The sequence below is a fragment of the Cydia splendana genome, chromosome 1, assembly GCF_910591565.1.
Source record: "Cydia splendana chromosome 1, ilCydSple1.2, whole genome shotgun sequence".
Taxonomy (NCBI): domain Eukaryota; kingdom Metazoa; phylum Arthropoda; class Insecta; order Lepidoptera; family Tortricidae; genus Cydia; species Cydia splendana.
In genome coordinates this window covers 2,967,850-2,995,745 of record NC_085960.1, presented here as the reverse complement: position 1 = coordinate 2,995,745, position 27,896 = coordinate 2,967,850, and the positions used below count along the sequence as shown (strand labels likewise).

Below are 27,896 nucleotides of genomic sequence, written 5' to 3'. Positions count from 1 at the left end.
AATCTCAATACAATAAAGATTTTTTCGTATAATGTGAACATTACGACGAAAACTAAAAAACGGCAAGCTCTCCAATTAGATTAACTATTGTGTTAACTAAAACTGTTTTTGGAATTGCTTGTTATTGCATTGGGAATAAAATAATGGTGTCAAAGGTGACAAACGTAAAACGAGACGATTAGCTTAGCATCCTTGCATTCATACTTGTATTGTACCTAAGCAGGGGTGCTAAGCTAATAGTTTAGCTGATTGCACATTAAATGTAAATCGAATGTGCTGAGAAAATGTTTAAAGGATTTTTTTAGAAGCAATTAACGAACATGAAATGAAATAATTTTAATAATTTTATACATTTCGGGAATAATATTTTTTGTTTATTTATAAATATTATATACTTACATATTATTGTAGTAAATCTACAAGATTACTGTACTCCTGTACACTATTCTAAATTATGTTAGTGTCCCAAGTCTCTTGTCATAAACAAGTTTTTTTTTATTTCTGATTTTTCGAAACGTTCACCTACTACTTACTACTAAGTTTCACTAACTTTTTTACCTACTTCACCGACTTCATTTTTTTTCCTCACTAACTTCGTTTATCTCTCCAACTTTCTCACTATTCTTTTCATCTTTAACTTCACTGACTTCATTTTTTTTCTCAGTAACTTCTTCGTTTTTATCTTTCGCTTCTTCGGTATTATTTTCTTCATCTTCCGCTACATCATCATCTTGCTCATCATCAGTGTCATCTTTCTCACCATCTTTTTCAACTGGCGCGTCATCAGATGGCTCATACGAGTGTCCTTTCAATTTCTCCAGCCAGGTAGCCATGGATTCGTCCTGTATCTCGCCCTTGATAATGTTAGGGAATATGTGTTCGTGTGTGAACTTTTGGACGGTGTCCTCTACTTCGGTCCATGTTAAACTGTCGTGGCTGTCTTTGAATTTGGTGTCGTACCTATCGTAATGTACCTGTAATTATATTTATTATTGGTATAGGAAAACCATTACAAATTGGCGAATGAAGGAAAATAAACTGAAATTTGTAGTTTTAATTGTTTGAGATCCAGAGATAAGAGTCGTATCAAGCTAAACTGTCGTAAAAATACCCAATGGTTTTATTAACCAATTAAATAATGCATGGTAAAAATTAACATAAGTAATATCTCGTGATTGATTATTGTTATAACGTAAAAAAAAAAATATCTTGATATGGTATACGATTGATAGGGCTTAAATGCTTTCTAGTTTCTAGTTATGGTAGGTATAATGAAATCCAAAAACTTTATATTAATGAAATGGTCAAAGTTGATACGTTCCGATTCTTAACTGAACATACGGCCTCACCTTATCTAAAACAAGACCCAAGCCTGGAGCAGTGGGTATCATGACCTTCTCCTTTCCAAACACTTTGTCCATTATAGAGATGTCAACGAGCCCTCGACACACTGCTATGGTCAAACCTATCATTTTTCTGATTTGATGCAACATGAAACTCTGCCCCTGTAACAATAAGTTTTTGGTCAAAATTTCCATTTTTAAAAGATTATATCGCTGACTGTATACCTAAACCAGTATCATGACATGACTTTCATGACAAGAAAGTCATGATACTTGTAAGTTGTATGCAGTCACATAGGTACTCGAAATCGCTCTTGACATATGGAGACGCGCGTGACAACACTAGCCATGCTATAAGTGTAAACAACGTTATTTACGGTATTTGACGTCTGTCACTCACTACAGCAACACTACGTAAAATGTTTTGCACATCGAAATCACAAAGGAAAACAACTGCACTGCGAACGTTTACGTTCTACGTCTTTTTTTTTTTTAATTTTAGGGTTGGCCGAACACCATCGTTATGAATCGGTAGTCGTCTAAGTAAATCGATATGAATTTTTCATTTTTCTTTTAATAAAAATAAGGAAAAGGTGGATAATTAACTGTAAATATGGATATATTTATCGTCACTTAACAGACAACAAATTTGACACAGAAATAACATAAATAAACTTTAAAATAGATCCCCAGTTAGTTTCAATTTTGACAATGGGTGCGACCTACTCGGTCGGTGTATTAAATACACCAACCGACCGGTAGCTTGCGGGAAAACCATATAATTCTAGCTTTATTTAAATCTCAAATAAAAATTCATTATACGTCACAATTCGATACCTCAGTCTACGTGCCATCCAATCGTAATCGCTTGCTGTGACAATCGATTTGCGTTAGTTACATCTCTATATACGTCAGTCATAATGTGTCAAATACCGTAAATAAAGTTGTTTACACTATAAGGGATCTGTTTGATGGTACAGTCAGCAGCAGATATACCTGAGCGGGCAAGGTGTCCAAGAAAACATATACACTTCAATCGTCACAAAAATAAGGACATCTAAGTTGTCATTTTCACGTAGGCTTTCAGTTTGTCACATATATCTTAACTTCTGAGTTTTTCTTTAACACATACACCCTTATTTAATCACAATGACAATAACGGTTAGAAAGTCAGTGGTAACTAAGCACTCAAATTCAAGCTGCTGTCATTAATACCTACACGCACTGCCAATCACGTATGTCAGCAGCCAGGGTGCCACCAATTGCTAAGCAGTTGTTATTTCAATGGTAACTAAGCATCAACATTTTATCTGTTTAACTTTAAAAAAAATACTGTAGCAGCTACGAATTGACACCTCCTTTCTTAAAGAAGTATTTTATCGTCAAGTGTCAAACTTAGACAATAAATAAGTAGGTTCTACGAGAATGATCGGTTTTTTATTTTAACTGTCATAGGCGGCTGTTCTTTCAAACCGTAGAGCATATATAATTATGTTAATATATTTATTTAGCCCGCTTATTGTACTAAAATATACTATACAGGGTGGCCCATTTAGATCGGTCAGTATGGGAAAATTTGAAGCTATAAGATATACATCGATCTCTTCTTAGGAACCATGTCATCGATTTTAGTAAAAAGAAAAACTGCATTCATACATTTAAAAAAATGTGTAGGTACTCAGGTCGGGAATCGAACCCCGAACGTTATGAAAAATAAAACTAAGACTATTTCTATTTAGATATCGATTGTGTAGGTCTTAAGCAGTAAATGTTACTATGAAACATGATGTCTGAAATGAATAAAATGCATTGTTTTCATATCCTTTAATTTATTTTAGTAAATTTTCGAAAAGACCACCATTTTTTTAAATGTATGAATGCAGTTTTTCTTGTTACTAAAATCGATGACATGGTTCCTAAGAAGGGATCGGTGTATGTCTTTATTATAGTTTTAGATTTTCCCATACTGACCAATCTAAATGGGCCAGCCTGTATAGTACTAAAGTACGATGCTCCGAATCGATCAAAGAACGAAGGAGAAAATAATTGAATTGAAACGTAACACGTTCACTGTCCCAATCTGACATGTAAACCTTATGGCTTTGTAATAGAGGCTAGCCGTGGCCCCACGTGAGGAGCACGGGCAGTAAAGGTGTTAAACATATCCAACTATAACTCCTCTCTTTATTTTGTTGGTTGGACTCATGATCCGCAAGAACGGTGCCTCCTCTTCTATAGATGTATGCGATAAAAACATCACTGCCATGCATATACCTAATATGCTAACTGTTGACCATAGGAATGACGAATTTTGTTTTTACAACTTAGCAGAGAGGATAGAGTATACGGAGTTATAATTATATATCTTTGAACTTATTGTTAGTATAACCTAGCAGTAAACATCAAATGGCATTCCGCACAGGAGTAATCTAAGGAACGCCCACTGCGGGTTCAAACCTACAACGTCCTGTTAGAAAGTCGTACATACACTAAATGTGACATATCTTAAAAAAATATATAAACTAATGCGAAATTAACACAAAACCAGAAGACACAAATTAATAAGAGAAATGAAACCCAAAAAAAATAAAAAGCTGTAATCTCTAGGTACGTACGACTGAGATTTGAACCCACGGTCTCTGCTTTGAAAAGCAAACGCCTGTTACTGAGACCACAACGAGCCTTGACAATTGGGTCTAAATTCGGCTTCAGTTAGCTTTCGCTATGTGTCATTCGTTTTGACGATTCTGCTAAAAGAAATAGTTTGCAGTAAGTTGACCGAGAGGCCCCTGTCAAATGGTTGAAGGGCAAGACGTGAGATAGATGTATGTGATGACAAGACTGTACTGCTTTCGATGATTGTCAAAACGCTTTACCTGAAATTAGCATGGCTATTTTTCATTCAATATTCGACCATACATACCATACTTGTATGCTTTAAACTAGTGTCCGACCGAAACATGTTTTTTTGCCGAAACCGAAACCGAATGTTCGGCTTTGGCTCTAGTTTCGGCCGAAACCGAAACCGAAACTTTTGTAGACTTGTTAAAATCGTTGAAAAAATGACATAAAACCGCTTTTACGCACTATATTATGGGGCTGTCAACACCCGTTGTCCTTGAGATTGATGTTACTTAAGCAGTTTTTTAAGAAAATTACTAGAGTTAGACCAAGATAATTCTGCAACGATTTTGATAACACACGCAGTGCAAGTGTTATTTTAAACGACAAAACTTCTATGAAATGATGACGTATAAATAACATTTGCACTAGTTGCACTGCGTATGCTATCAAAATCATTGCAGAATTTTCTTGGTCTAACTCTATTCATTCACCAGTCAAGCTAACATGTAGATACAGGGTCAACCAAAAAACCAACTAAAAACGCGAGCGCAGCGAGCGCGAAATTTTTTGATAACAATATCGCAAGGCCGAGTACCGATCTAAAAGTCCTCCGACCTGGGTCTAAAAGTCCGAAGTGCCCCAATGAGGCGAACTTTCATGCGAAGAAACCGTGCTGCAGGTTTCAGGATAAGTATTTGTGCACAGACTCCAACTAATGTCCATTATATTAAAAGGCGAGACCGCAGGCCGAGCATGGCGCAGCGAGGCCAAAGGCGAAGCTGAAGTAGAGGACATGTGGAACACAAACCAATTGTAAATTGAGGTAAGTGAGACTAAGGTCGAGCATTCGTATGAAAAACTGTACTGGGGACACTTAAGGTTTTTTTCTTCGTTTTAATCAATAGTCAGCTGTTTAGCCTCGCAAAATATTAACTATTGAGAAAATCAACTTTGCGGCACAAGTTGAGCGTAGCCTTTAGCCTCGCTTAAAATTTGCCATTAGAGGTAGATAGGAAAATTACTGAATAAGTGAGTGAATAAGAGCGAAAAAGACATCGTTCGATTAGGGCCGAGCTGATACTCGGCCAACGCTTGAAGATTGAAATTAAAAACGAAAACTTATTTCCCTGTACTGAACAACAGAACATGCTGTATGCAGAATTTGATATATTACTATTTACTTTTCGGTGAAGGAAAAACATCGTGAGGCAGCCGGATTAGTCCCGATAAGGCCTAGTTTACTCTCTGGGTTAGAAGGTCAGTCTGATGGCAGTCGCTTTCGTAAAAACTAGTTCCTACACCAATTCTTGGGATTAGTTGTCTATTGGATTCCCATTGCCACGGCTCGGCAAAAATTCCGGGATTACGCGAGGAAGATGATGAGTTTTCTTATTATTCTCTTGCCCAGGGCCCAGTAACATGCGACAGTGCTATCTCATTCACTCCGATACAATTAGACAGTGTGCGCGTTATAGGTATTGACAGCCTCTTAAGACTGCGTCTACCGTCCAGTGGTGCCCTTATTAGTGGAATTGTTTTATAATAAACCATTTAATTTCTGTACCTATACATGAATCAGTATATGTACGTATTAATATTGATGTCCTACTTATTCTCCAACTTTGGTCTTTGTCCAAAGTACCATTTCGTAAGTTTCGGCCCGGCCGAAAGGTTCGGCCGTTTTTTGGCCGAAACCGAAACTACAGCCGAAACATGATTTTTTGGCCGAAACTGGCCGAAACCGAAACCGAACCTTCGGTCGGACACTACTTTAAACGTCTATTTTTCCATATTGTTCAGATATATTTGACAAGTTGACCGCTTAGATACCAGTGGTTTTTTGACAGCTAAGGTATAATGACTCGTTGTAAGTGTAGAAATGAATGAATAGCGATTGTTAAGATATTTGTGACACGTTGAGCGCTCACAAGTAAATGCTACCATGACAGTCAACAACTTTTTGACAGTTTAAACGTTTACCTCTCTTTGAGCACCTGGAGTGTATAGCGACTTCTGCTGCTGACTGTACCTTAATTAACATTGCATTTACCAAAAGTAATATATCAGGCAAAATTTTAGTTTAATCAGACATCAGAAGTTAAATTTGTAAGATGACATATTTAAACTGCGACATATACTACGAGCCCATACAATTCAACCGAGTATCATTATTAGTTTTTTCACATGTAATGAAATCACCAGTCCCAGCACCACTAACCTTAACTAATAAAACGGCAAACTCCATATCGGACTCGACAAAAACTTTGTCTATGCTAAATCCCATCATGTACCGCGACGCTGAAGGGTCTTGAAAATGTCTGAAAACATCCCATATATATAATTACAGAAATACTTTTAGTATTAATAAAAAGTTACAAAAAAAAAGATAATTTCACACCAGCGCGGGAATGCCGCCTGCGTGATGGGCACCTTGCCTAGGGGGCTGTCCATAAATTACGTCATCGATTTTTGACGATTTTTGACCCCCCCCCCCCCTATAATCATCCAAAAATCATGCTTCAAATGACCCCATTTCCTCCTACTTCATGCTACCGTCATCCGATGTCCAGACCCCCCCCCCCTAATTTGAAATGACGTAATTTATGAATAGCCCCTAGGGGGCAAAATTTAGAAGGTCCTTTTACGTAAGTAGGTATTTTTAAGTTTATTTTTACATTATTTTATCATTTAATTTAGTATGTAATAAATATGTTTATGTATCTTTGTTTTTATTTTCTTAACTGTAATTTATTTGCTGAAATAAAATATATAATTCATAACTTACTTTTTCTCTGTAAAATTATGATAACACTTTGTCCCTTTATAGTACCCTAGAACACTATTAATTTGCTGCATTTTATCAGCACTTATTCTGTATCTCTTTCTCTCATCCCCACTCTCTATACTCAAGCTTGGTTCAAAGGCGAATGTGGGAAGAGTATAGCTGTAAGTCCGTGCGTTGCATTTGGATTTTGAGTTGAATTTGTTCGTCACTCTCTTTACGTCGAACACTCTGATGCATTCTGGAAGTCCTTTGTTTATTTCTTCTACACTTACTTCTAGAGCTGAAATAATTATATTTATGTTAACTTGTAGAATAGTTATAGTCATTACACATTATATTATGTGGTTTGTTTTGAATTTAATTGTATCAATATGTTAAATAAAACACAACTTTTGACTTCATAAAATAGTAGACCTATTAATATGAATTAATATATGAGTATGATTAAAAATAAGTTTTTGGCAAAAATTTCATTTTTGGTGCAAGCTTTTATCGCCGACTGTACTTTTTTTTCCACAGGCAACTAATACTCATCGAGACAATTCTAAAAACCCCAAACACAATTAGGTTTCGTGGTTTTATCACAGAGTTCCTATGGCCACCTCCGGTCTCCATCATCAGATCAGCTCGATGACACCATAATATTGCATTGTCACCCGACTTACGTATGTATGCATAATTTCAGCTCAATCGGAAACCGGGAAGTGGATCAAATTTAACTTGCAAGATTTGATTACACACAGACAGACAGACAGACAACGGTCAGGTGAAACTAAATAAAAGCTTGTAAAAAGAGGTTGAATTGCACTAAAATTTAATAGATACACTAGTTATAGAGAGGAGATAATCTTAACCCCATTTTAAATTCAATACCGATATAAATATTCAATATTCTAAAGTTTTGCCTGTACTGGAGATATGGATATCTGAAGGGACAATAGGCCTGATGACAAATTTTGAAATCCCTTTTATTATTGTCGGTACACTTGTATTGGTTCCGAAAAACACAATATTTCAGCTATACTCATAAGATTTAACATAGATAATTGCATTTTATTATAGCTAGTTTAAACTTCGCGCGAAAACGCCTCGCTTGCCATTTGTGACGTCACCATTTAGTTGGTAGTAGGGTGGTAAACATTGTTTACATACTTACAGTTACGAATTTCCCTTGAATCCGAATGATATTGTTAATTTAGCACCATATATTACGATTAGGGATGATAAATACATTACAAAAATTTATCACAATAACTCATTTTACACAAAAACTCTCACACGGTTGCAGTTTAACATGAATTATTTAGATACATGTAAATTTTGAGTGAAAATCACCGAGCGCCGGTTTTACTTTTTAATTTTTAAGTTTTTCTAGTTACGACAGCCAACATGGCAATGATAGTTCCATTAAGCCAAATAATTAAAAAAGTTTGTTGTTGAAATATCGTATTATTTAGTATTATATTTAAATAATAACAAATAGATATTTATTTTATATCGTGTAATAATATTTATTGGACGTAATAAATGTTTAGTGGCGAAATAATATATGTTTTGCACCTTTCGAACTCTTTGGTGAGGACGTATAGATTTCGGTCAATGAGGTTGTCTATGTTGCTCTAAGAAATATGTTATGGATTGATGACGTCACTGTTTGGAACGCTTCTGATTGGCGTTTCAGTAATAATGGCCGATTGGAGAATTTTGCACTTTTATTTTATTGAATATCTTAATAATCCTTCAGTTTATACTGAGATTGGGCCATTTTTTAGAAACATATTAACCAATAAGTTTCTTTGAAACCATTATTTCCATGATTCTTTGTTACTTGCAACAGGCCTATTGATACAGTCAATTGGCGTTGGCTATTTGCAAAGTGGGTCGTAGGGGAAGAATAAAGGCTCCTTCACACAGGCGCGTTATGCGGGCTGGGTGAGAGCGACGCGCGATGCGAGCGACTCGCGGGCGCGACCCGCACGTGGACGCAGCGCCCCGCCGGCGCACCGCGCGCTTCCAGACTTCCACCCGCTTTGATCACGCCCGCGCAGTCACACACACACAACACCGCGCGTTGCGAGCGGCTTTGGCTTGGACTTTGGAAATACGGACGTTGAAATACTGATTAATTTAGTTAAAGCAAATTCGGTTTTATATGATTTGACGAATAAAGGCTACAAAAATGCGATTTTGAAAAATCGGGTGTGGGAGAACATAGGAAGACAATTAAATTCGAATGGTGCGTATAGTTATTATATTTGTAGCTATATTATTTTTAGGTCTTCACAAAGAAAATATCGTCAGGTGACAACCTAAACTCACTAAGATATGTTATACGCGTGCCTCTTAATACATACTAAACTTACGGTGGGGAATAAAAAAAAATGAGACTGTGACAAGGAAAAACAATAATAGCGCGTTCGCTCCTACTCCTACTGGAAGATACATAAGACTATCCCGTTCGATCATTTCCCCCCACCCCTCGTGCATGATCCAGTCATATACTAGATTCATGGTAATTAACTAAAACCATTAGACAGCTTTCAATAGTACGACTATGCGAGACCAATAATAAAATGCCATGACTCACGTAATTTTAACGACACGACCTGCCTGGAAGCAGATACACCCTTGTCAGTCCTGGAACTCCTCTGGAACTGAGTATTTTGCTGGGTGTTGAAGTCCTCCTCGTTTATATATTTAGCTTCTAACAGTGCCTTTAGTAAGTCCTCTTCTATCGTTCTGACGCCAGGATTCCTATGAATATTTTATTGTACAAATGGGGAACTTATCGCATCAAGGCGATCGACATTACGGGTATTAATCAACTATAGGGTGAAAGAGAGACATCCAAAAGTTACAATTACAAAACTAGGTAACTACCTACTAAACAATGAGGTCATAACACAATGACTACATATTTTGTTTAAAAAAAGTGATTATTGAGATACATCTATAAAAAAATAAGTAGATGTGGAAAAATTTATACTTCCACATCGACTTATTTATATAGCTTGTCAAAATATTTTCCTTTATTGAAATATTAGTCCTTACTAAATAGAACCAAATCCAACCAACAAGGCTAACAATGTGGCTAAAAAGCGAACTGGGATTTCAGAACAAGCAAATATAATATTTTATCTCTGCCAATAGCGCTTGTATATGTAACAATGTGCCCGGCTATGTACATATACATGGCCGGGCACATTTTGAGGGCAAGCCGGTTGACCTACCTACAAAATGGGCCCGGCGATCGTATAATTTTTCAACTCTATGGTTTCGTATAAAGACTACATTCATGCACAACATTACCTCTGCATACCGTAATAATCTACTCCACAATAGCCCAAGAGCATGGCCATTTTCTTCCTCTTAATCCTCTCAAAAGGCTTATCTCTTTTCTCCTCAGGCGCCCCATTTGCTTTAGTATTGTCTTCCCATTGTCGTTTTCTAAACCGAGTCCTGTTCTTGTTTGGTACGAATTTATCTGACTCTGGCTCTGGGGCTACTTCCATGGCAGTTATGTGTCTGAGCTGAGTGCCTACAAGTAAGAGGAGTTGTTTAACATAATCCTGACCAAATAAACCAAAACCAAATGTTGGAGTACAAAGAAAAAAAACCGGGCAAGTGCGAGTCGGCCTCGCGCACGAAGGGTTCCGTACCATAATGCAAAAAAAAAAACGAAAACCCACCCATCCAAGTACTGACCACTCCCGACGTTGCTTAACTTTGGTCAAAAATCACGTTTGTTGTATGGGAGCCCCATTTAAATCTTTATTTTATTCTGTTTTTAGTATTTGTTGTTATAGCGGCAACAGAAATACATCATCTGTGAAAATTTCAACTGTCTAGCTATCACGGTTCGTGAGATACAGCCTGGTGACAGACAGACGGACGGAAGGACGGAAGGACGGACGGACGGACGGACGGACGGACGGACAGCGAAGTCTTAGTAATAGGGTCCCGTTTTACCCTTTGGGTACGGAACCCTAAAAAAGGTAGGTAATCTGATTATAGGTAAGTACAGTACCTACCTATGTGTAAAAGAGGGAGAACCTATACCTACAAGTGTACAAAGGACCTCGACCTAGGTATCTGGTATGAAAATGTGACTTGAATTGATTCAAACTGCAAGGGAAGGGAAGTAAATGGAATGCTTTAGCGCCTCTTGCAGCATTCCACTAACCCGGGGTTAACCGGTTAACCTGGACTTACCATGGTTACCAGTACAATTTGACACTGGGTTAACGGCTTAACTGCTTAACCCCGGGTTAGTGGAATGGTGCAAGTGGCCCTTAAAAGATTTAAATTTTGCGCCTTTTTCTACTGACGAACATGTTTGATCGGCTATCTATACTGCAAAACGTAATTTAAGATCAAATAAAGTAAGAAAACGTTGCCACTTTTTACTAGCGCGTCTTGTATTTATGTAAAAATAAGTACTTAAATAAAAGTACTTTTTTAAATCGTAGGTGTAAACTTACTTAAGTATAAATAAATTATCTTAGCATGATTATTTATCAAAAGGAATTTAGTATTTTACAAACAAATTATTGCAGTGGCAACATTGTCTTACTTTTTTTGGTCTTGAATTACGTTTTGCAGTTTAGATACATTGTTAATTACATATATAGGACTAAATACGAATCTAATAAAGGCTATTAGGTGCGGTTGGCTCAATTTTTTAGGGTTCCGTATCCGTACCCAAAGGATAAAAATGATATAAACCGAAGCCGAAACCAAAGGATATAAACCGTGACAGCTAGACAGTTGAAACTTTTACAGATGATGTATTTCTGTTGCCAGCTAGCCGCTATAGCCTATAACAACACGTACTAAAAAGTAGGTATGGGTTCAACATATTTTATCAATTTAAATTGTAATTCAATTTGTTTAGTTTATATTTAAATTTTATATATTTTGTTGTAATAGTAAAAGATTTGTTTTTTATCAATGATTCAGAATATTCTCACGATGTTGAATATAAAACTACAGGTGACCATTGTTTGACCTCCATTCTTCAGCCACCAAAATTAACTAGGTAAATAGCTTGTTGGAGACCTAAGAGGATCTTACCAATGAGCAATAGGAATTTTCCATTTAACTTAGTGCAAGAAAGCTATCATCATTTGTATTCTATCAAATTAATTAAAACAACAAACCAACCACCATTATTTGTGGCTTTCCATAGAGAAGGGTTCTTATGCACATGCACCCGTTAAGCATGGAATGCCACTAGGGAATGCAAATCGGTTATTTTCGGTTATTTTTTGTATGGAAATTATCGGTTATTAACCGAAACCGCGGTTATTTCCATACAAAAAATAACCGATTTGCATTCCCTAAATGCCACATTTGTCATTACATATTTTTTGTGTATAATATTAGAATAAGTAATTAGTGTAGATATTGCAACACCCGAATCGGGTAGCATGTAAGATCCTAATATAATATTTAATATCTTTTGTACCTACTACATGTATGCAATTATGAAAGAATAAAGAATATTTATATTCCGGGCCAGCCAGATAACATTATTTATATTCAATCTTTTTTTGTTAGAAATGCCTATGGATGAACAATAAATTAATACCAAGATGGCATGTTTTTTGCTAAGGACATTGTTTTTCTTTGACAAAAACCAACAACAGTGACTTGTCTGGGCAAAGAGCTAACAACAATATTGCTATTGACCAAAGAATTCAAAACACCTAACAATAAGTATACCAGTTATCATACCAGTAAATCAGTTGATTTTATACACCAAAACATTTTCAAGAAGTTCAAGAACAGACAAACTAAACGCTCATTTATTTCAGTAATAAATTTTCATTTCAAGCTTGCTCCTATCAATAATAAGATTGGTAATATTATTGTTAATAGCAGCCTCAAAGTATATTTGGAAAATGTTTGAACTACAAATTAATTTGATTAATTAGACCCCAAATTCCCAAAAATTACATTACCATAGCAAGCTCAGGAATTAACCACAAATTGGAATATTTTTTGTAGTAACGAAACAAAATCAGAGATCAACCAACTAAAGAAAAACGAATATTATTTCAGACCAAATGAGTATTTTCCTGAATAGAAGACTATGAGTATCACTTGCTCAGAGGTACTAAATTCAATATGACCAGCCTAAGTTCATTATTATACGTTATTTAATTGCTGAAGTTGTTTGAGCACAAGTAACCAAAAATTCTGCCAATAATTTGAAAACAGCTCAGAAAACGCAACAACACTCAACAGCGGCTGCCTGCAACTGGAATATTCTAGCCCAAAATTTGGAGAAGATTCTAGACAAGAAACAAGTGAATTCAGCGTTTATTTTTGCTTTGCAATAGAGGTTATGTTTTTATAAGGTCTTATTAGGTAAGTTTACAAGATCATTGACCAACGAAGACGAAAAACGTAAGAGCTGTAAGGTTTTATGTGAAAATTAAACTGTTAAGTGGTGATAATAACACATAATATTTGATAGTTTCACAAACCAAAATTAACCATGTGCAAATAACGAATAGGTACAACAACAGTTACAAAGTTCTACCTGTATTGGGAAGCCGCGGCAGGTTTTGTCTTAAAGTATTTACAAATAATTTAAGTAATGTCATACCTACACAACGGAATTAAACAATTTTATGAAAATTTCAACGACAACAAGCTAGAATAGCTATTAAAAGGAAAATTAATGCCGGCTACTTGTCACATCGTGTCGGCTAGCGACAGCCATGTTTAATAAATTCCATTCAATTCATTCATTCACGATGTGCAATGAACGAATGAAAATTTAGTGTCGTCAACCAAATACCGGTTTTTAACAATCGATGATTTTTGCGAGTTATCGATGATTATCATTTTGACAGCGTTTTCTTAACTAGAAGTTAAGTAGCTAACACACTATCGCACCGCACCAAGGTCATTGTGGGACGCACCCATAAGTAAGAGGGAGACAGCGATATCTCTTTCTCCCTCTTACTTATGGGTGCGTCCCACAATGACCTTGGTGCGGTGCGATAGTGTGTTAGCTACTTTAGACCAAGAAAAGTCTGCAACGGTTTTGATAGCACGCGCAGAGCAAGTGTTATTTTAACACATTCAGTGCCAGCCCGAGCTACGCGCTACGAGCGTAGCCGATAACACGGGAAAAACCGTATGTAGCGAAAAGCGCCTACGAACAGTGAACTCCCCTAGGGAGTCACTGGCACTGAATGTGTTAAACGTCAAACTTCTATGAAACGCATACAAAAATAACACATGCACTGCGTGTGCTATCAAAATCATTGCAGACAAGTGAGTCAAGTCAATGAGAATCAATCAGGGAAAGCAATCTCAAAGCAAGTTTCCACATGCGTACGCCCGTAAACAGAACATGCGCAATATAAATAAATTAAAAAAACGTTGTAAAATTTCTGCCTTGACACCAAAAACAACCTACGTAACTTAGTAGGGATCATTGTTTTACGCTTCCTTAAAGCTTCGGTGCGGAACAATTTTATTTCCTAGTCGCCAACCGTTTTGACTAGGCTCTTATGACTTTATAGAAGTAGGCAGACATTGTTAGCAGTCGCTTTTATACTAAAAGCCATAACAGACTACCGCACCGCACCGCGACCTTGGTGCGGTGCGTAGTCTGTTACGGCTATAAATATTATCCACGATTTATCGTAACCGTCGACGAAAAAAAGCGTCAGGCATTTGGTCTGCATACAACCCTATATATTTAAACGTCTCATCGTGTCGTTACCGTGGACTACACGATAAAGTTATAAAAGCGGCACAAAGGAAGAAAATCCTCAAAAGGAAAAGCCATTTATAAATAATTATTAATGTTTGCATTGCATGTTTAAAACGGCTAGGTATTCCAGTAAACGTAGCCCTGCAGACTTCTAGTGGGGCTTTCTATTAAATAATTCAAGCTCATACCACATCACGACATGATAATGAATTACATAGCATAATTAACGTCAATTACTTAGTAGGGCGCAGGACTGGTTTCAGCGCATGCGCGGTGTGTACAGACTGCACTGCATTTAGGACACCAGGTATTCAGTTCAACATGGGTTGACGCAGTGTGTGCAAAATGAGGGGAGGGAGCTCCGAACGTCTGGTCGTGAGACCTACTACGAGGCGCAGAGGCGAGACGCGTGCGAAACTTACTCGGTACATCACTGTTGTTTTAGCCGCTTTGCTTGGTGGCGGTGCTTCAGCTCTCCTTTTCCTCGTACCTCTGTATGCGGACCCTGCTCTGAGCGCTCTAGCTGCGGACTTCGACCCCGTACCCGCGGAATGCATTACAGAACGCCGAGACGACCGTTTAGGCCTAGATAACTGCACATGGGCTTCCTGCAGAGAAGGATGTACAAGTGACGCATACAAGTGCACACAACTACACGTGAAATATAAAGCGCACGGCGACGAATGGCGTCCAGCAGTGCTGTTCGTGAACATAAAGGGTTGCGGTTACCCTCCAGTCGTGGATTGCGAGAACTTCACGACCAGCTACGGGTACGTTGGAGCGAGATACAGTTGTTTTTGGTCGCGGGCTGACACGAGTGTGGTGATTCCTCGCTGGTCGAGGGGAGAACAGGTGGCTACAGTGACCAGGACTCTGGCTTTACCGCTGTTTCTGTCAGGATGTGCTGGGATTGGGCTCTGCGCACTACACTGCGAGTGCCGTCCTCGGCGCCGCCGTCGCCCGCCACGCCGCCCTCCGCGCCTGCCTCCACTATCTCCAGATGACGCATCGGTCTACCGGCTTGCCTAGATTTTTAGGTACAAACGAACTTGGCACAAGGATAGTTACCTACCTATAGGTATTTAATTTTTAGAGAGTGTAAATAAAATTTGTAAATATACATATTAATCAACTACTGTTGTTTTATTCATAGATTTTTATGATTATGATGTGTTATTTTATAGTAATTCATAATAGTACATTGTGATATAAGTGTGCTACGTTGGTAATTACACACGAGGCGATATTGTGCGCAAGCTGTAACTAGCTGTAAGCGAGAAAGTGAAAAGCAAGAAAATGACCAATGCACACGCGGTTCATAAAGTGAGCCGAGCTTTATATATACTATATTAGCCAACTTTACCATCAGCCGGACCGTATAATAGGGTATTCCCCTACTAGTCAAACCATTTTCTTTTATAGAACTGTCAAAACGATTTGCTATTAATGGGCATTTCTATTTCAAGTTGTACCAACATTTTTTGTGTTAGAAATAGAATTCGGAATTTTTATATTATTTCTAATCAGAATCACGAGCTATTTCCATTTTTAATGAGAAAAAACATGTCCCTAAATTTTTTGTCCAACCTTCTATGACCGTAACAAATCAGACAAAAAAAACTGTATGAAATTTTGGGGACACTTTATTTCTTGTATTAGGATCGAAAGGGCTCGTGATTCTGAGTGGAAATATATAAAAATTCCAAAATGCAAGTTGGGGTACAACTTTAAATAGAAATGTCCTAATTATATGGAATTTATAATATGAAACAATACACAATGAAGTCACGGTCAACTCACCTACTTTTTATATTTCTATCAGATTGTTAAATATAACTTGTGTTTAAAAATAACTGCTATATACTCGGAGTAATTAATTGGTTATATCCTCTAAGGCTATATAAGGTAATTCGCCAGTAACTGGCCACCCTAAACTAAAAATGAATTCTATTCACCTATAAACAAAATTCATTTCAGTATAAAGTGGCTAGTTATTGAAGGCTGGCCAGTTACTGAAACCTACTAAAATGAATTCTGTTTATAGGTGAATAGAATACATTTTTAGTTTAGGGTGGCCAATTATTGGCCGGTGGCCAGTTACTGGCGAATTACCCTATGTTTTTCTAATAATTGTCTGGTGCTTTATTTCATGCATGGTGTGAAATAATTGATTTTAAATACAGTCAAATACCCTATTCTATAGTTTTCAAGAAGAAAGTTATAATTAAATGATTAAATAAAAAAACGTATACGGAAGTATATATTTATTTAAAGGTTTATAGGTCGTTTTCATTATCAATTTAATGGTATAAAATATAGTTTCTCAGTACAATGCCACGCATAGTTACATCAGTCTTTAAACAACTTCTCACACGTTTTTACATCATTTTATACAAATATATCACTGTAAGGAAAATCCTCGCATGTAGGTATTTTAATCGTGAAAATATCCAATTATTAACCTTTTGAACGCCACAGACGGCAATTGACGTCAACGCAAAATCGTGACAACGACGCCAAAATAGGGGTACGAAACTCCTGACTTCGGCCAAACTCGGCTCAGCATTGCTCCGAGCAATTATTAGGGTTGACACAACTTGACGTCCCTTTGTGTGCACGACCACAGATAGATAATGGCTTGCACCAACCACAGTTAACGGACTGATCAACATCACGCAGCAGAGATCTATGAAATATCCCATACAATAAAATTTAGCGAACGCTTTAACGGTGACAGACGGTTTGGTGCAACCGACCCTAAATAGGCGAAAGGAATAGTGCCATATATTAGACAGGGACAGCAGCGTCGACCTTGAACCGCTGTCAAACTTCGGTTTTGTAGGAAGTCTCCTTTCTGTACGGCAGTACTATTATTTATTGTGGCCAAAGACGGCATTTGACGTCGATCGTTTTTTGATGAAAATCTACTGAAAAACACCCCACTTTTAGGTTGGCATTATTTATTCACAAAACTAAATTTTACCCCCGTGGCGTCAGTGGCACGGCACATATGATGCGCCGTTTGGCGTTCAAAGTTCAAAAGGTTAAATCTATATTTCTTTCTTCCCGATGGAATACAAAGTAAATTTACAGTAAAGCATTTGACAAAATATAAGCCTTATTTCAAAATAAAGACGAAAGTTTAATTTTAGTGTTTAGGTATTATATGAAAGGATTTTCCTTACTTATTTAATATAATGTAAGGCTATACATTTCAACAATATGCAAGCATTTTTACTGTTATATTACAAATTGAAAGCTATTAAATTAAGGTTCTATAGATTGATTAAGGTTTAGTTCATTTCTAATTATAAAGATATCATTACGTTAATTGCTTTAGCATGATATATGTTGAACAATGAAATATACAAGTCCACTCTAACAAGATTTTCTTAAATATTTGATATGATTATAAAATTTATAAATTATAATTATAATCAAAAGATAATCGAAATTTGAAAGTGTGAACATGCTTTATTTCATATTTTTATAGGCAAAAGAATATGATTTAATCATATTAACTAGGAAGCACATGTGTTATATTTACTATTGCTAAGTAAAAGGGGCCCACTGATTAACATTCCGCCGGACGGTATCGGCCTGTCAGTTAGAACAAAATTTTGACAGTTCCGAACAACTGACAGGCCGATACCGTCCGGCGGACTGTTAATCAGTGGGCCCCTTAACATTTGGCAGTATGATGTATAAGTATTTATCATTATTTTCAAGTTACACTGGCGATGAACAACTATTAAAAATAGTTATATTCTATGGTTTCTACAGAAAGATATGGTATGGTGATAGTATACCACAGATGTATCAAAAAACATATAATTAATTAATTAATCTGGGTAAGGAATTTAAGTAATTTTTATGCAAAATTGAAATGACATAAAAACGCGACATAATTAAAAAAACAGCCTTTAAATGGACAACAAAAACCAATAATGGCCATTATAATATTCTAACCCTCTGGCTATCCTTTGACATTTATACGAGATGCATCAAAATAAAATACTCAATGTTCGTTATAAAAGGCGACCAAAGGGTTAAACACAAATCTAAAACAGTAGAAAACTTTGTCTAAAAACGTTGCAAGAATTGTTTTCTGCTATTTTAGAACAAACAATAACATTAACCAATATCAACCAACATATATGTAAAACTAGTCTTTTAAAAAAGTACGAAAATAACGTATAAAACCCGCTTCAACATTTTTGTGGTACACTTGCCTTCAATAATACGTTGAAGAACAGAAAAAGAGTCCAATACGTATGAAAACATATTTTTGGTTGGTAAAATTGTGTTCTTCGTGTATTATTGAAAGTAACTGTATATTTCAGTAACACAGTCACGAAAACTAATCAATGAGATAGTGGAACGGAACTTTAGTTAAAAAAAACTTAAAACAATTTCGAGTATAAATTAACATTGAGCGTCAAATACATCCAAGAGCAAAGAAAACACATTTTCATTGCTTTCGGCCATAATTGCATATCAAAGGAAGAGGATTTATTAAATAAATAAATTAAAACAACACATTCTTTAATCACAACCTCACATCCAAAACAGCATCTTAAATTAATGAATCTAACAATGGCCTCTCCAAACGTTGCCGATAATTGCATGCGATTTGCAACACATTGTGGCATTTGGTCGACCTATTGAATTCGTTACTATAGCCGGTCAAACAACTTTGTCAGTAGAAAAAGGCGCGAAGGACAAATTATCTATGGGACGATAACCCTTTGCGCCTACATTTTTTAAATTTGCCGTTTTTTTCTACTGACGGAAATGGCTTGACAGACTATACTTAGCCAGCAATTATCTAAAATCTTTTGTCGCAACGTCTGTAGAAGCCTTAAGGTTGGTGAACTAAATGATAGCAATAGACCAGGGCTATAACCGCGAAAATCGAAGTTCGCAAATTACGGGGATTTTTCTCTGTCACTCTTATAACGCCTTCATTGGAGTAAATTAAAGAGAAAGATCCCCGCAATTTTCGCGGTAGCCGCTCTGATTTCATCATATTTTTGTTGGTTTTAGAGTTACCATCATTTCATTTTCATACAGTGATGGTAATAATTTTTATTAAATTTAAATATCATTTGGTTCACCATTGCCGTCATTGTCAACTTACGTTTTGGATATATTAAATTAGAAATTACCTAGCATTCATATTAAGGTGATTATTCAGATATCCAGATGTAAATCAAGAACAGTTTTAAAGGTTGACATATCATAATTCCTATAAACACAAGTGGAATAAAGATTCCGCTAAATAAAATAAAACACTTTTAACAGTCAATGCATAGAAGTACAAAAAATCACCTTAATATTTTATAAAAATTTTACTAGTAAAAAAAAAACTGGCTACTTAGGAATTTGTTAAATTTAACGACACACAAAGTAACATAAATTATCCTTTATCCTTCGTTTTTTGTCTAGTTTTTATTTTCTTGTCTACCGGAAAAAAATGGCTGGAAGAATTACAAATTATATATTATTTTGGATAAATAGTTAAAAACAGGTTTAAAAAATCATATTCTTTTTTTTTAAGGGTAACCGAAGGAATAAAGATAGGGTAACTACAAACTTGACCATATAACATTGTCTTGCGTCAAGAATTTTAGAAAAGTACGAAAATTTTAATTTTAAATACTTATATGGCCAATAAATCTTATTTACCCTATATCACATTTCGTTTCTGTCTATACCTACAGTCATTGAGCCTACAGAAAATCTGACAACTTAACAATTTTTAGTACAGTCAGCGGCAGTGAAAATTGACCACTCAAGCGTAGAAATTTCTACGCAGGAAGGTATACAGGGCGGCCATAAAATAAGTGCATTCCCGTTGCCAGGGAGGTTTTGAGATTATACTGAGCAACGTTTACTATGGGACCAATCCCGAAATTGCGAAAAGAAATTTGGGTTTTTCATACATTTTGGCTGGCCCATTTTCTATGGGAGGGTAAATATTTTTTTCGCGATTTCGGGGTTGGTCCCATAGTAAAAGTTGCTTAGTATAATCCCAAAACCTCACTGGCAACGGGATTGCACTTATTTTATGGTCACCATGTATATCCAATTCCTTTGTTGACTGTACAGTACATTTTGGATAGAACAGAACAAGTCTTTGTTTTTATATTTTGTTTAGATTTGGATGTTTTTGTAGTGGTCGCAGACCTTAAATTAACCTAACAAGATGAGACAAAAAATGTTTTAATAACTTTTGCCTATTCAGTTGTCCAATTTCCTTTGGCTCGCTATTACCTAGCTGCATGAATCCATGCTTCGTTCGTATACAATACAACACCAAGTGAGTAAGAGAAGGAATAAGAATGACATTCCAATACAGAAATGCATATTTGTGGCTCAAATTCGCGTTCATTATAAAAATGTTGACTCGTATTTTTGAAGACTTCGCCTTTGCTCAGACTTTTGAGGTCATACTCGCTCTAAACCTCCAATTTACTGACCTCATTTTAATACATTATTAATAAGATATAAAAAAAATTGTTTCATAATATATGGAGAAGTGACTGAGTTTACATAAAAAAAATAATAGAAAAGCGTTGCAAATATATAAATAATAACTGAGCGCGTTATACAAACTCCTTATTCCTTCTAAGTATAAACTTACTAAGCATATAATATTGGTGCTAGCTTATACAAAATTCAGCTTGATATAGGAATTAGACTAATAAATTGCATATGCTTTTACAAATGCTTATGTATGCATATCAAATGCACGAATTAAGCATATGCAATCGTTTAAATGTCCACATTTGTAAATTTTTGGCAGTATCAAGTTATCAACAATATTTTTTGACGAAATAGGATATATGCTTCAAACTAATAAATGAGATTCGAGTGGTACGAAACACGAAAGTAGGTATTTTTTTTATGCTAAGTCGAACAATCATAAACAATAAAAAAAATATAGTAGGTATTTTTTGGATTATTTTATGCCGGAACAAAACTGTACGTGATTATTTTACACTATTATAAACAGCCAAAACATTGATCTAGGACCAAAATAAACTACAGGGATGATTTTGTTGTAAGACCATACTCTGAGGGGTGAATATGTAGGCCATACTGAACAGCATTATGGGGCCAACCGACCCGAAATTCCGAAAAAAAATCTGCTATATTCCATAGAAAACGTTGACATTATGATTCGCCGAAATGTACGAGACAACAGATTTTTTGGCTTTTTGGATTGGCCCCATAGTAAAAGTTGTTCAGTAAGACCTACATATTCACTCATAACAAAAACACTCTGTATAAAAAAGGAATAGCCAAATAAATGTAAAACTCAAAACCACTGGTGCATCAAATACTTCCAATCTCATTTATCACTATTCAGCTTACAAAAAAACACAAATGAAATTCACAAACATGGACCGACTAGAAATAAATCATTGAACGACCTGCGACATCTGAGTCAAACGGTACCTTTTCCTATCCAACTCCACCGTGCTGTCTAAACCTCGTTTCACAGCCCTATTGGCGGCTCCGCCTTCTAAGCTAGCTTCGATTAACCTACGCGACTTAAAATACCTGTAATCGTTAGGGTTGTCGACTCTTAGAGTCATGTCGACCGCGGTTGGCAGGTAATAATTTTCTATATTGGTGACGCTAGTGTTGTTTAAATCTAGAACGGAATACATACTTGTTTGTACCGGTTTTTGACGGTAGGAAGTGTCAACGTTGACGTAGCTGCGGGTAGATGTGCTGCAGGTTGATGAGGCTGGACTGACTTGAAGAGGTGATGTGGATGGTGTTTGGTTTGGTGAGGTTTTCGCGCTGCCGTAGCCTTGGTCGATTTCCGCTTCCGCTGGCGTTTCTCGTGACTTCAGAATTTGCATCATCCTGTGAACGAATTGAACAATTTTAAACCGTATCTCTGTAGATATTAAGGTGGTTTTCGTTTGTGATGATCAGTGGTTTCGCTTCGTTGTTATAACCATTAAAAGGGTATCGCCAATTGGGATATCGACTGTGAAGGATATCAACCGTTCGGGATCGACCTTCTTTGTTTTGAGTCTTTTCGGCCTTTGTTTCATCATAAAAATATAGTTAAAAAATACCACTGTATTAGACAAATGTTGGTACAAAATCGTAATTCTTAAATGGATTCAATTCATAAATCCAAACGTCTAAATTTTTGGCTAATAAGCTTTCACGCGCTGAGAGGTGTGTTGAATACTATAAATATAAATACATTTTACAATGTAATTATTCTTCCGCACTTTCCGAGCGTACTCTGTGAGTATGACACTTACGGCTCGGCCACGACATTGCGCGACTGGCGACGGTGGCGGCAACCATAGGTTGAAGCGAGACGCAGCGATCGGACCTTTCGTTCTCACCTATGGTTGCCGCCGCCGCCGTCGCCAGTCGCGCAATGTCGTGGCCGAGCAGTTAAACCTATATATGTAGTTTATCAGCAGAGAGGCGTCCTTATGCACATGTAGCATAAGGACCCTTTAGGCATGGTACACATATTTTTAAAGTATCCAAACTCACCGGTGCAGCAGACGGGCGACAGGGGCGATACGCGAAAATTGGCGCGCCGTGGCGGTGGCGAGCCAGGCCGGCCACGCCGCCAGGCCCAGCTCGGCGCGGGCGCACGCCACGCAAGCGCATCCTACTTCTACGGCTTCCACTACTTTGAGGCGGACATCTGTGGAAAGGGCTCCACTTTAACAGAACATCGGAGAAGAATATTGTTACCGTGAAATCCTCAAACTTCGCCTGGGTTTCGACACTTTTTTGAAATTTTCTCACAGATATACGCGTATTTTGGCTAGGTAAGATCAAAAAACTAATTAATCTATATAGGCCTATCGTCTAAGGTAACTTAAGGTCTAAATTTCGCTGTAGAATGGCTACAATTGGACTCCAAAGGTAGTAGGCGAAGTATATGCAAAATGCCCTGTCTTCGCCTACATACTGCCGGAGCATACTCAAGCATAATACGATTATGATAGGATGCAAGTAACCAATAATTATGTTCTTGGGCTAGCCTGCTATTCATACCAAAAAATATATGTATTTGAAACATACATTATCACAAAATTCGAAAATGTAATAACAGAAGCAACAACATCACTTCTAGAGGAGCCCTATTGAATATCAGATGTAGAGTCATCAGGTTCCTATGAGTAACCACATAATGCGTCAGCAATGGTTACGGTTGTGGGTGCTAGTAACCGCTATCTAACCTGTTTATACTTAAAACAGTTTTATTGACTTACTTACTACCCAATCATCTTGCTAGTGATAGTATACCAATTTTGTGCTAAAATTATAGACCGGTTGGACAATTATGGCCCTTGAACTGTTTAGAACATGGGACTTAAAAATCTGGTTTACTTGTTTACCTGACAAAGTCAAATCCAGATACGCTTCCAACTGCTTCGCACCGTCTCTCTTGAACCGTCGTACGAATTTCGGATGCCTCGTCTTCAAGTCCCCATCGGTAACCACATATTGCGCCAACAGTGCAGCGAAGGTCACGGGTGTGGGTGCCAGTAAACGCCACCTTGCATGCTGGCCCACCATCCATTCTAGCTGGCGGAATGTCTTGCCACAGAGCTGGACGTTGCTGATCTTGGAGAGGGTCTTGAGGGTTGGGGCTCGGCTGAATTTCTCTTCACTTTTTGCTAGAAAAAATTATTAAGTTTTGATGATTAAAGGAAGATTAATAAAGGAATATTACTTTGTACAACCCGATTGCTTTAGCCCATTTACGATGACGCGGCAAGTTTGATACTTACTTATAATAATGAATGTATAACTTAATGGTGTTTGAAGAAAAAAACTGTGAATTACATTTTATCACTGACTGTCAAAATATGGAAATATAGCGAGTTTATTTTATTGTGCACTGTTTTTTATTATGACCTTGAAACCACAAAACGCTATCACGACTTATCTGTGACACATTTAGTCTAGACTCTCGACTAGAGATTCAATGTAATTATAATTGATAATTATAGTGTTGGTGTACTTATACATATGTTGCAGTGCGCCGCTAATCGTATAACACGATTCCCACCCCTATTTTGAGTCAACTAACTTTGCACATTCTTTTGCAAGTTATCTCCGTTTGCCTTCAAATTAATGAACCTGACAAAACGGAAAAAAATATATATAAAATAAAATTACCAGCAAGACTTAAGCAGGCCAAAGCAACATGTGTCAAACGATCCGCCCGGAGTCTATGTGCATCCATGAATAGATCTAAAAGCGCAGCGGCAGAGTGAAGAGTGGCGATGCTCAGGCTGAGCTTCTTGCTGATGTCGCGTAGTTGCTGGATTAGGGCGCCACGGAATTCTAGCTGTAAGGAAAAATATATCTTAGTGATTTCATCCCCGAAAGCTATAAACCGCGAGCCACGTACGTTAATTGGTCTATTTGCCTCTATCACTGGTATATATACAAGAGTGATAGGCCTATAGATCAGTGGTTCCCAAAGTTGACTGGGCTCCGACCCACCTAACAAAAACTGCCAAATTCGGGAGCCACCTCATGCCAATCTTAAAAAGGGGCCATAAAATATTATTTGTAAAGCCGGGTATTCATTAGGCAACATTTGTTAATAAACTGTTTATGAATTTCATCACCATGTTTTGCAACAAGTTTACCGTAAACACTGTTTCTGAAACTTAGCAGTCCACACTAGTTTAGTTGTTGCTAGGATGTCGCCCGAGGAGGTAGTACCATTTCCATGTTTCTAAACTTGCGTCACACACGTCCACACTCGATGAGATCTGTTTATAAACGTTTATAAACTGAATGTTTCGTCTTGTTCTCCACCTAGAGTGGGGAATGTTTATGCAACAATATTTCATCATCCTTGTTTATAAACATGTTTACAGAGATGATGAAACATTGTGCAACACTGTTTATAAACAGTCATTAAACAGTGTTTATTAACAAAAGTTGCCTAATGAATACCCGGCTTAACGCTCAGATGCCCTAGTACTTTCAGGGCCCACTGAATATAGATTTCGGGAAATGCTGCTATAGATGAATAAATAATCAATGAGGCTGGTAGAAAGCCCCAGGGGCTGAACTTCATGGCAAGGCTTTCCCAAGAGACTATATTAGAATTCCTACAGGGATAAAAGATGTACAGGTTTTTATATAATTTATGCTACATATACAATATTTCAACATAGAACATACAAGGTTTTTCTTAACTTATTTATTTTTAACTTCTTACATTTACGTGTGTGAACAGGTATTAGGTATTTTGATTAAGAATTGCAACCATAATGTTAAGTCATCAAGTAATTGTAACATAATTGCATCATGAACTTTTAGTAACATAATAATTCATAATTATAGTAGGTAGCACTTCAATGTTACTCCATATTAACTAAGAGCAATTAAAAATTGTATAATATAGTTTTTCCACAAGTTAATTGGGTATCTCCGAGATGTGCAGGTAGAATGATGTGAGTGTACATTATGAAACTGAAAACAATCATTAAATTATCAAAACAACCATGTCCATTAAATTTAAATATTAATTTTATAATATTTTAGGTGAATTTTAGCTAAAGTTGACACTATTATTTTGGTTTATTACATATTAACCAACAAAGCCTCATACAAAATATCTAATGTCCATCCATTTACTAATAAAATTACACAATAGAGTTGAGGATGGCCTTTGCCCAGCAGTGGGACATAAAAGGCTAACAAATAATAATACATACATAGTGACATCTAGATAATCCGGCACTATGTTGGTCCGGTATACCCAGTAATCTGATGCTAAAATTGGGATACAAATGATCATTCTGTCCTAATGTACTATGTGCGCTTACATCTTCGATTCTTCGCCCAATCTCTGTACAAATGGTTAAGTTCCAGATAAGAGTAGAATTTTCTTTGAATTTAGTAAGAAGTAATTCTACAACATACTAAAAAACCCATCAATAATATGCAGATTTGCTCTCACTTCCAGTAAACCGAATTTTCCAGTAATCCAGCTCTCTTGTGTATATTGTAATGTAATATAGAAAGAATTAAACCAAGTCAATTCATATTTAAGATATAATTCATTCATTGTTATAGTATTGCTGAAAATGCTTATGCAATATTGTATGCAAATGTCATTTTACCATCACTATGCAACATTTATCATAATTATTTGGAGTAATTCATTGCTCATTTTCTATTTTCACATAAATTTCATTACAATAGATACAGTGTAGGAAAAACAATATCAAAGTACATATGTAAAAACCCAACCACATGACTTCCATATTGTTTGTTTTCAAACAATGTAGGTACTTTCTTAGAACCAACATGATGCAATAAAACACATAACAATGAAAAATATATCTTACCTGTGGGGACTGCAGATGTATCACAGGTTTCTCGGCCTCCTGTTCCAAAAGTTGCTTCCAAATGTCCTCCCTGTACTCGCAATGATACTCGTCATCGGGATCTCGGATAGTCTAAAATATACACCATGGTTGTTCAATATTGTGTAACAAAGGAAAATATAACATTTATAAAAACATGTTTTCTATTGAAATGTTATCTTTGATAAATTTACTAATGACTCTCTTTCTAATTTTAATCAGAATTTGAGTATAAAACCTAGTTATATTCGTTTAAATGTGAGCATATTACTTACGATTGCATCCAGTTTTGCCTCCGCTTCCGAAACGCTCTGTGTCCCACTTTCGTGAGGAACTTGGTTTCTTACATTGGACAGGTTTAATTTAGACATATTCAAGGATTCCATCTTTTAATAACTTAGCTGTGAGGGTGAATTTGTGAGTAAAAAGGGCGATTACTTTTACACGTCGACTGATCGGTGACAGTCACCACGTGGAAACAAGTGTCAAATAAAATCCTTGAAAAATGCCACTATCACACTAATACTGCAAACGCCTACTTTTCTTTCCACGAACATAACTCTTTATAGTCCCATTAGAGCACACTCGTTGAACAAAAACACAAGCAATGCAGCGTTATTAGTAATATTCCGTCACATGATGCGGTATCCTCGTTTTACGACATGACTGACACGGAGCGAAATGTAAATTGACACTGACACGAAAAAGAAAAGAAAGAATGAAGGCCGCCTTTTTCATAGACAAAAGTCTACATGCCATATGCCATTAAGCCGATATCACACTACACAAAGACA

General features: G+C 36.6%; 3 protein-coding genes and 1 long non-coding RNA gene across 6 annotated transcripts; 2 read left to right on the top strand and 2 right to left on the bottom strand.

Annotated features, from left to right (window-relative positions):
* Window positions 1–385: 385 nt before the first annotated feature.
* On the bottom strand, window positions 386–13,712 carry LOC134789584 (pseudouridylate synthase 1 homolog). Of its 3 annotated transcripts, none has more exons than XM_063760156.1 (7): window positions 13,520–13,648; window positions 10,282–10,510; window positions 9,560–9,726; window positions 6,973–7,252; window positions 6,406–6,505; window positions 1,350–1,505; window positions 386–974 (listed from the first exon to the last, which is right to left on the bottom strand). In XM_063760156.1, exons 1-7 carry the CDS (start codon window positions 13,581–13,583, stop codon window positions 573–575), a joined length of 1,398 nt encoding a protein of 465 aa, XP_063616226.1. In that variant the 5' UTR covers window positions 13,584–13,648; the 3' UTR covers window positions 386–572. The 3 variants fall into 3 exon arrangements, with proteins under 3 accessions (XP_063616226.1, XP_063616240.1, XP_063616233.1); XM_063760170.1 differs by having other exon boundaries at window positions 387–974; window positions 13,590–13,708; XM_063760163.1 differs by having other exon boundaries at window positions 388–974; window positions 13,586–13,712.
* On the top strand, window positions 2,296–3,477 carry LOC134789769 (uncharacterized). Its single transcript, XR_010144116.1, has 2 exons — window positions 2,296–2,886; window positions 3,332–3,477. It is a non-coding gene; the product is annotated as an uncharacterized LOC134789769 (long non-coding RNA).
* Window positions 13,713–14,942: 1,230 nt separating the features above from the next.
* On the top strand, window positions 14,943–15,840 carry LOC134792676 (protein tipE). Its single transcript, XM_063763982.1, has one exon. It carries the CDS (start codon window positions 15,053–15,055, stop codon window positions 15,734–15,736), a length of 684 nt encoding a protein of 227 aa, XP_063620052.1. The 5' UTR covers window positions 14,943–15,052; the 3' UTR covers window positions 15,737–15,840.
* Window positions 15,841–20,925: 5,085 nt separating this feature from the next.
* LOC134806776 (cyclin-J) lies at window positions 20,926–27,855 on the bottom strand. Its single transcript, XM_063780115.1, has 6 exons — window positions 27,378–27,855; window positions 27,085–27,195; window positions 24,890–25,061; window positions 24,103–24,384; window positions 23,246–23,402; window positions 20,926–22,588 (listed from the first exon to the last, which is right to left on the bottom strand). The coding sequence occupies exons 1-6, from the start codon at window positions 27,486–27,488 to the stop codon at window positions 22,135–22,137; spliced, it is 1,287 nt and encodes a 428-aa protein (XP_063636185.1). The 5' UTR covers window positions 27,489–27,855; the 3' UTR covers window positions 20,926–22,134.
* Window positions 27,856–27,896: the final 41 nt, after the last annotated feature.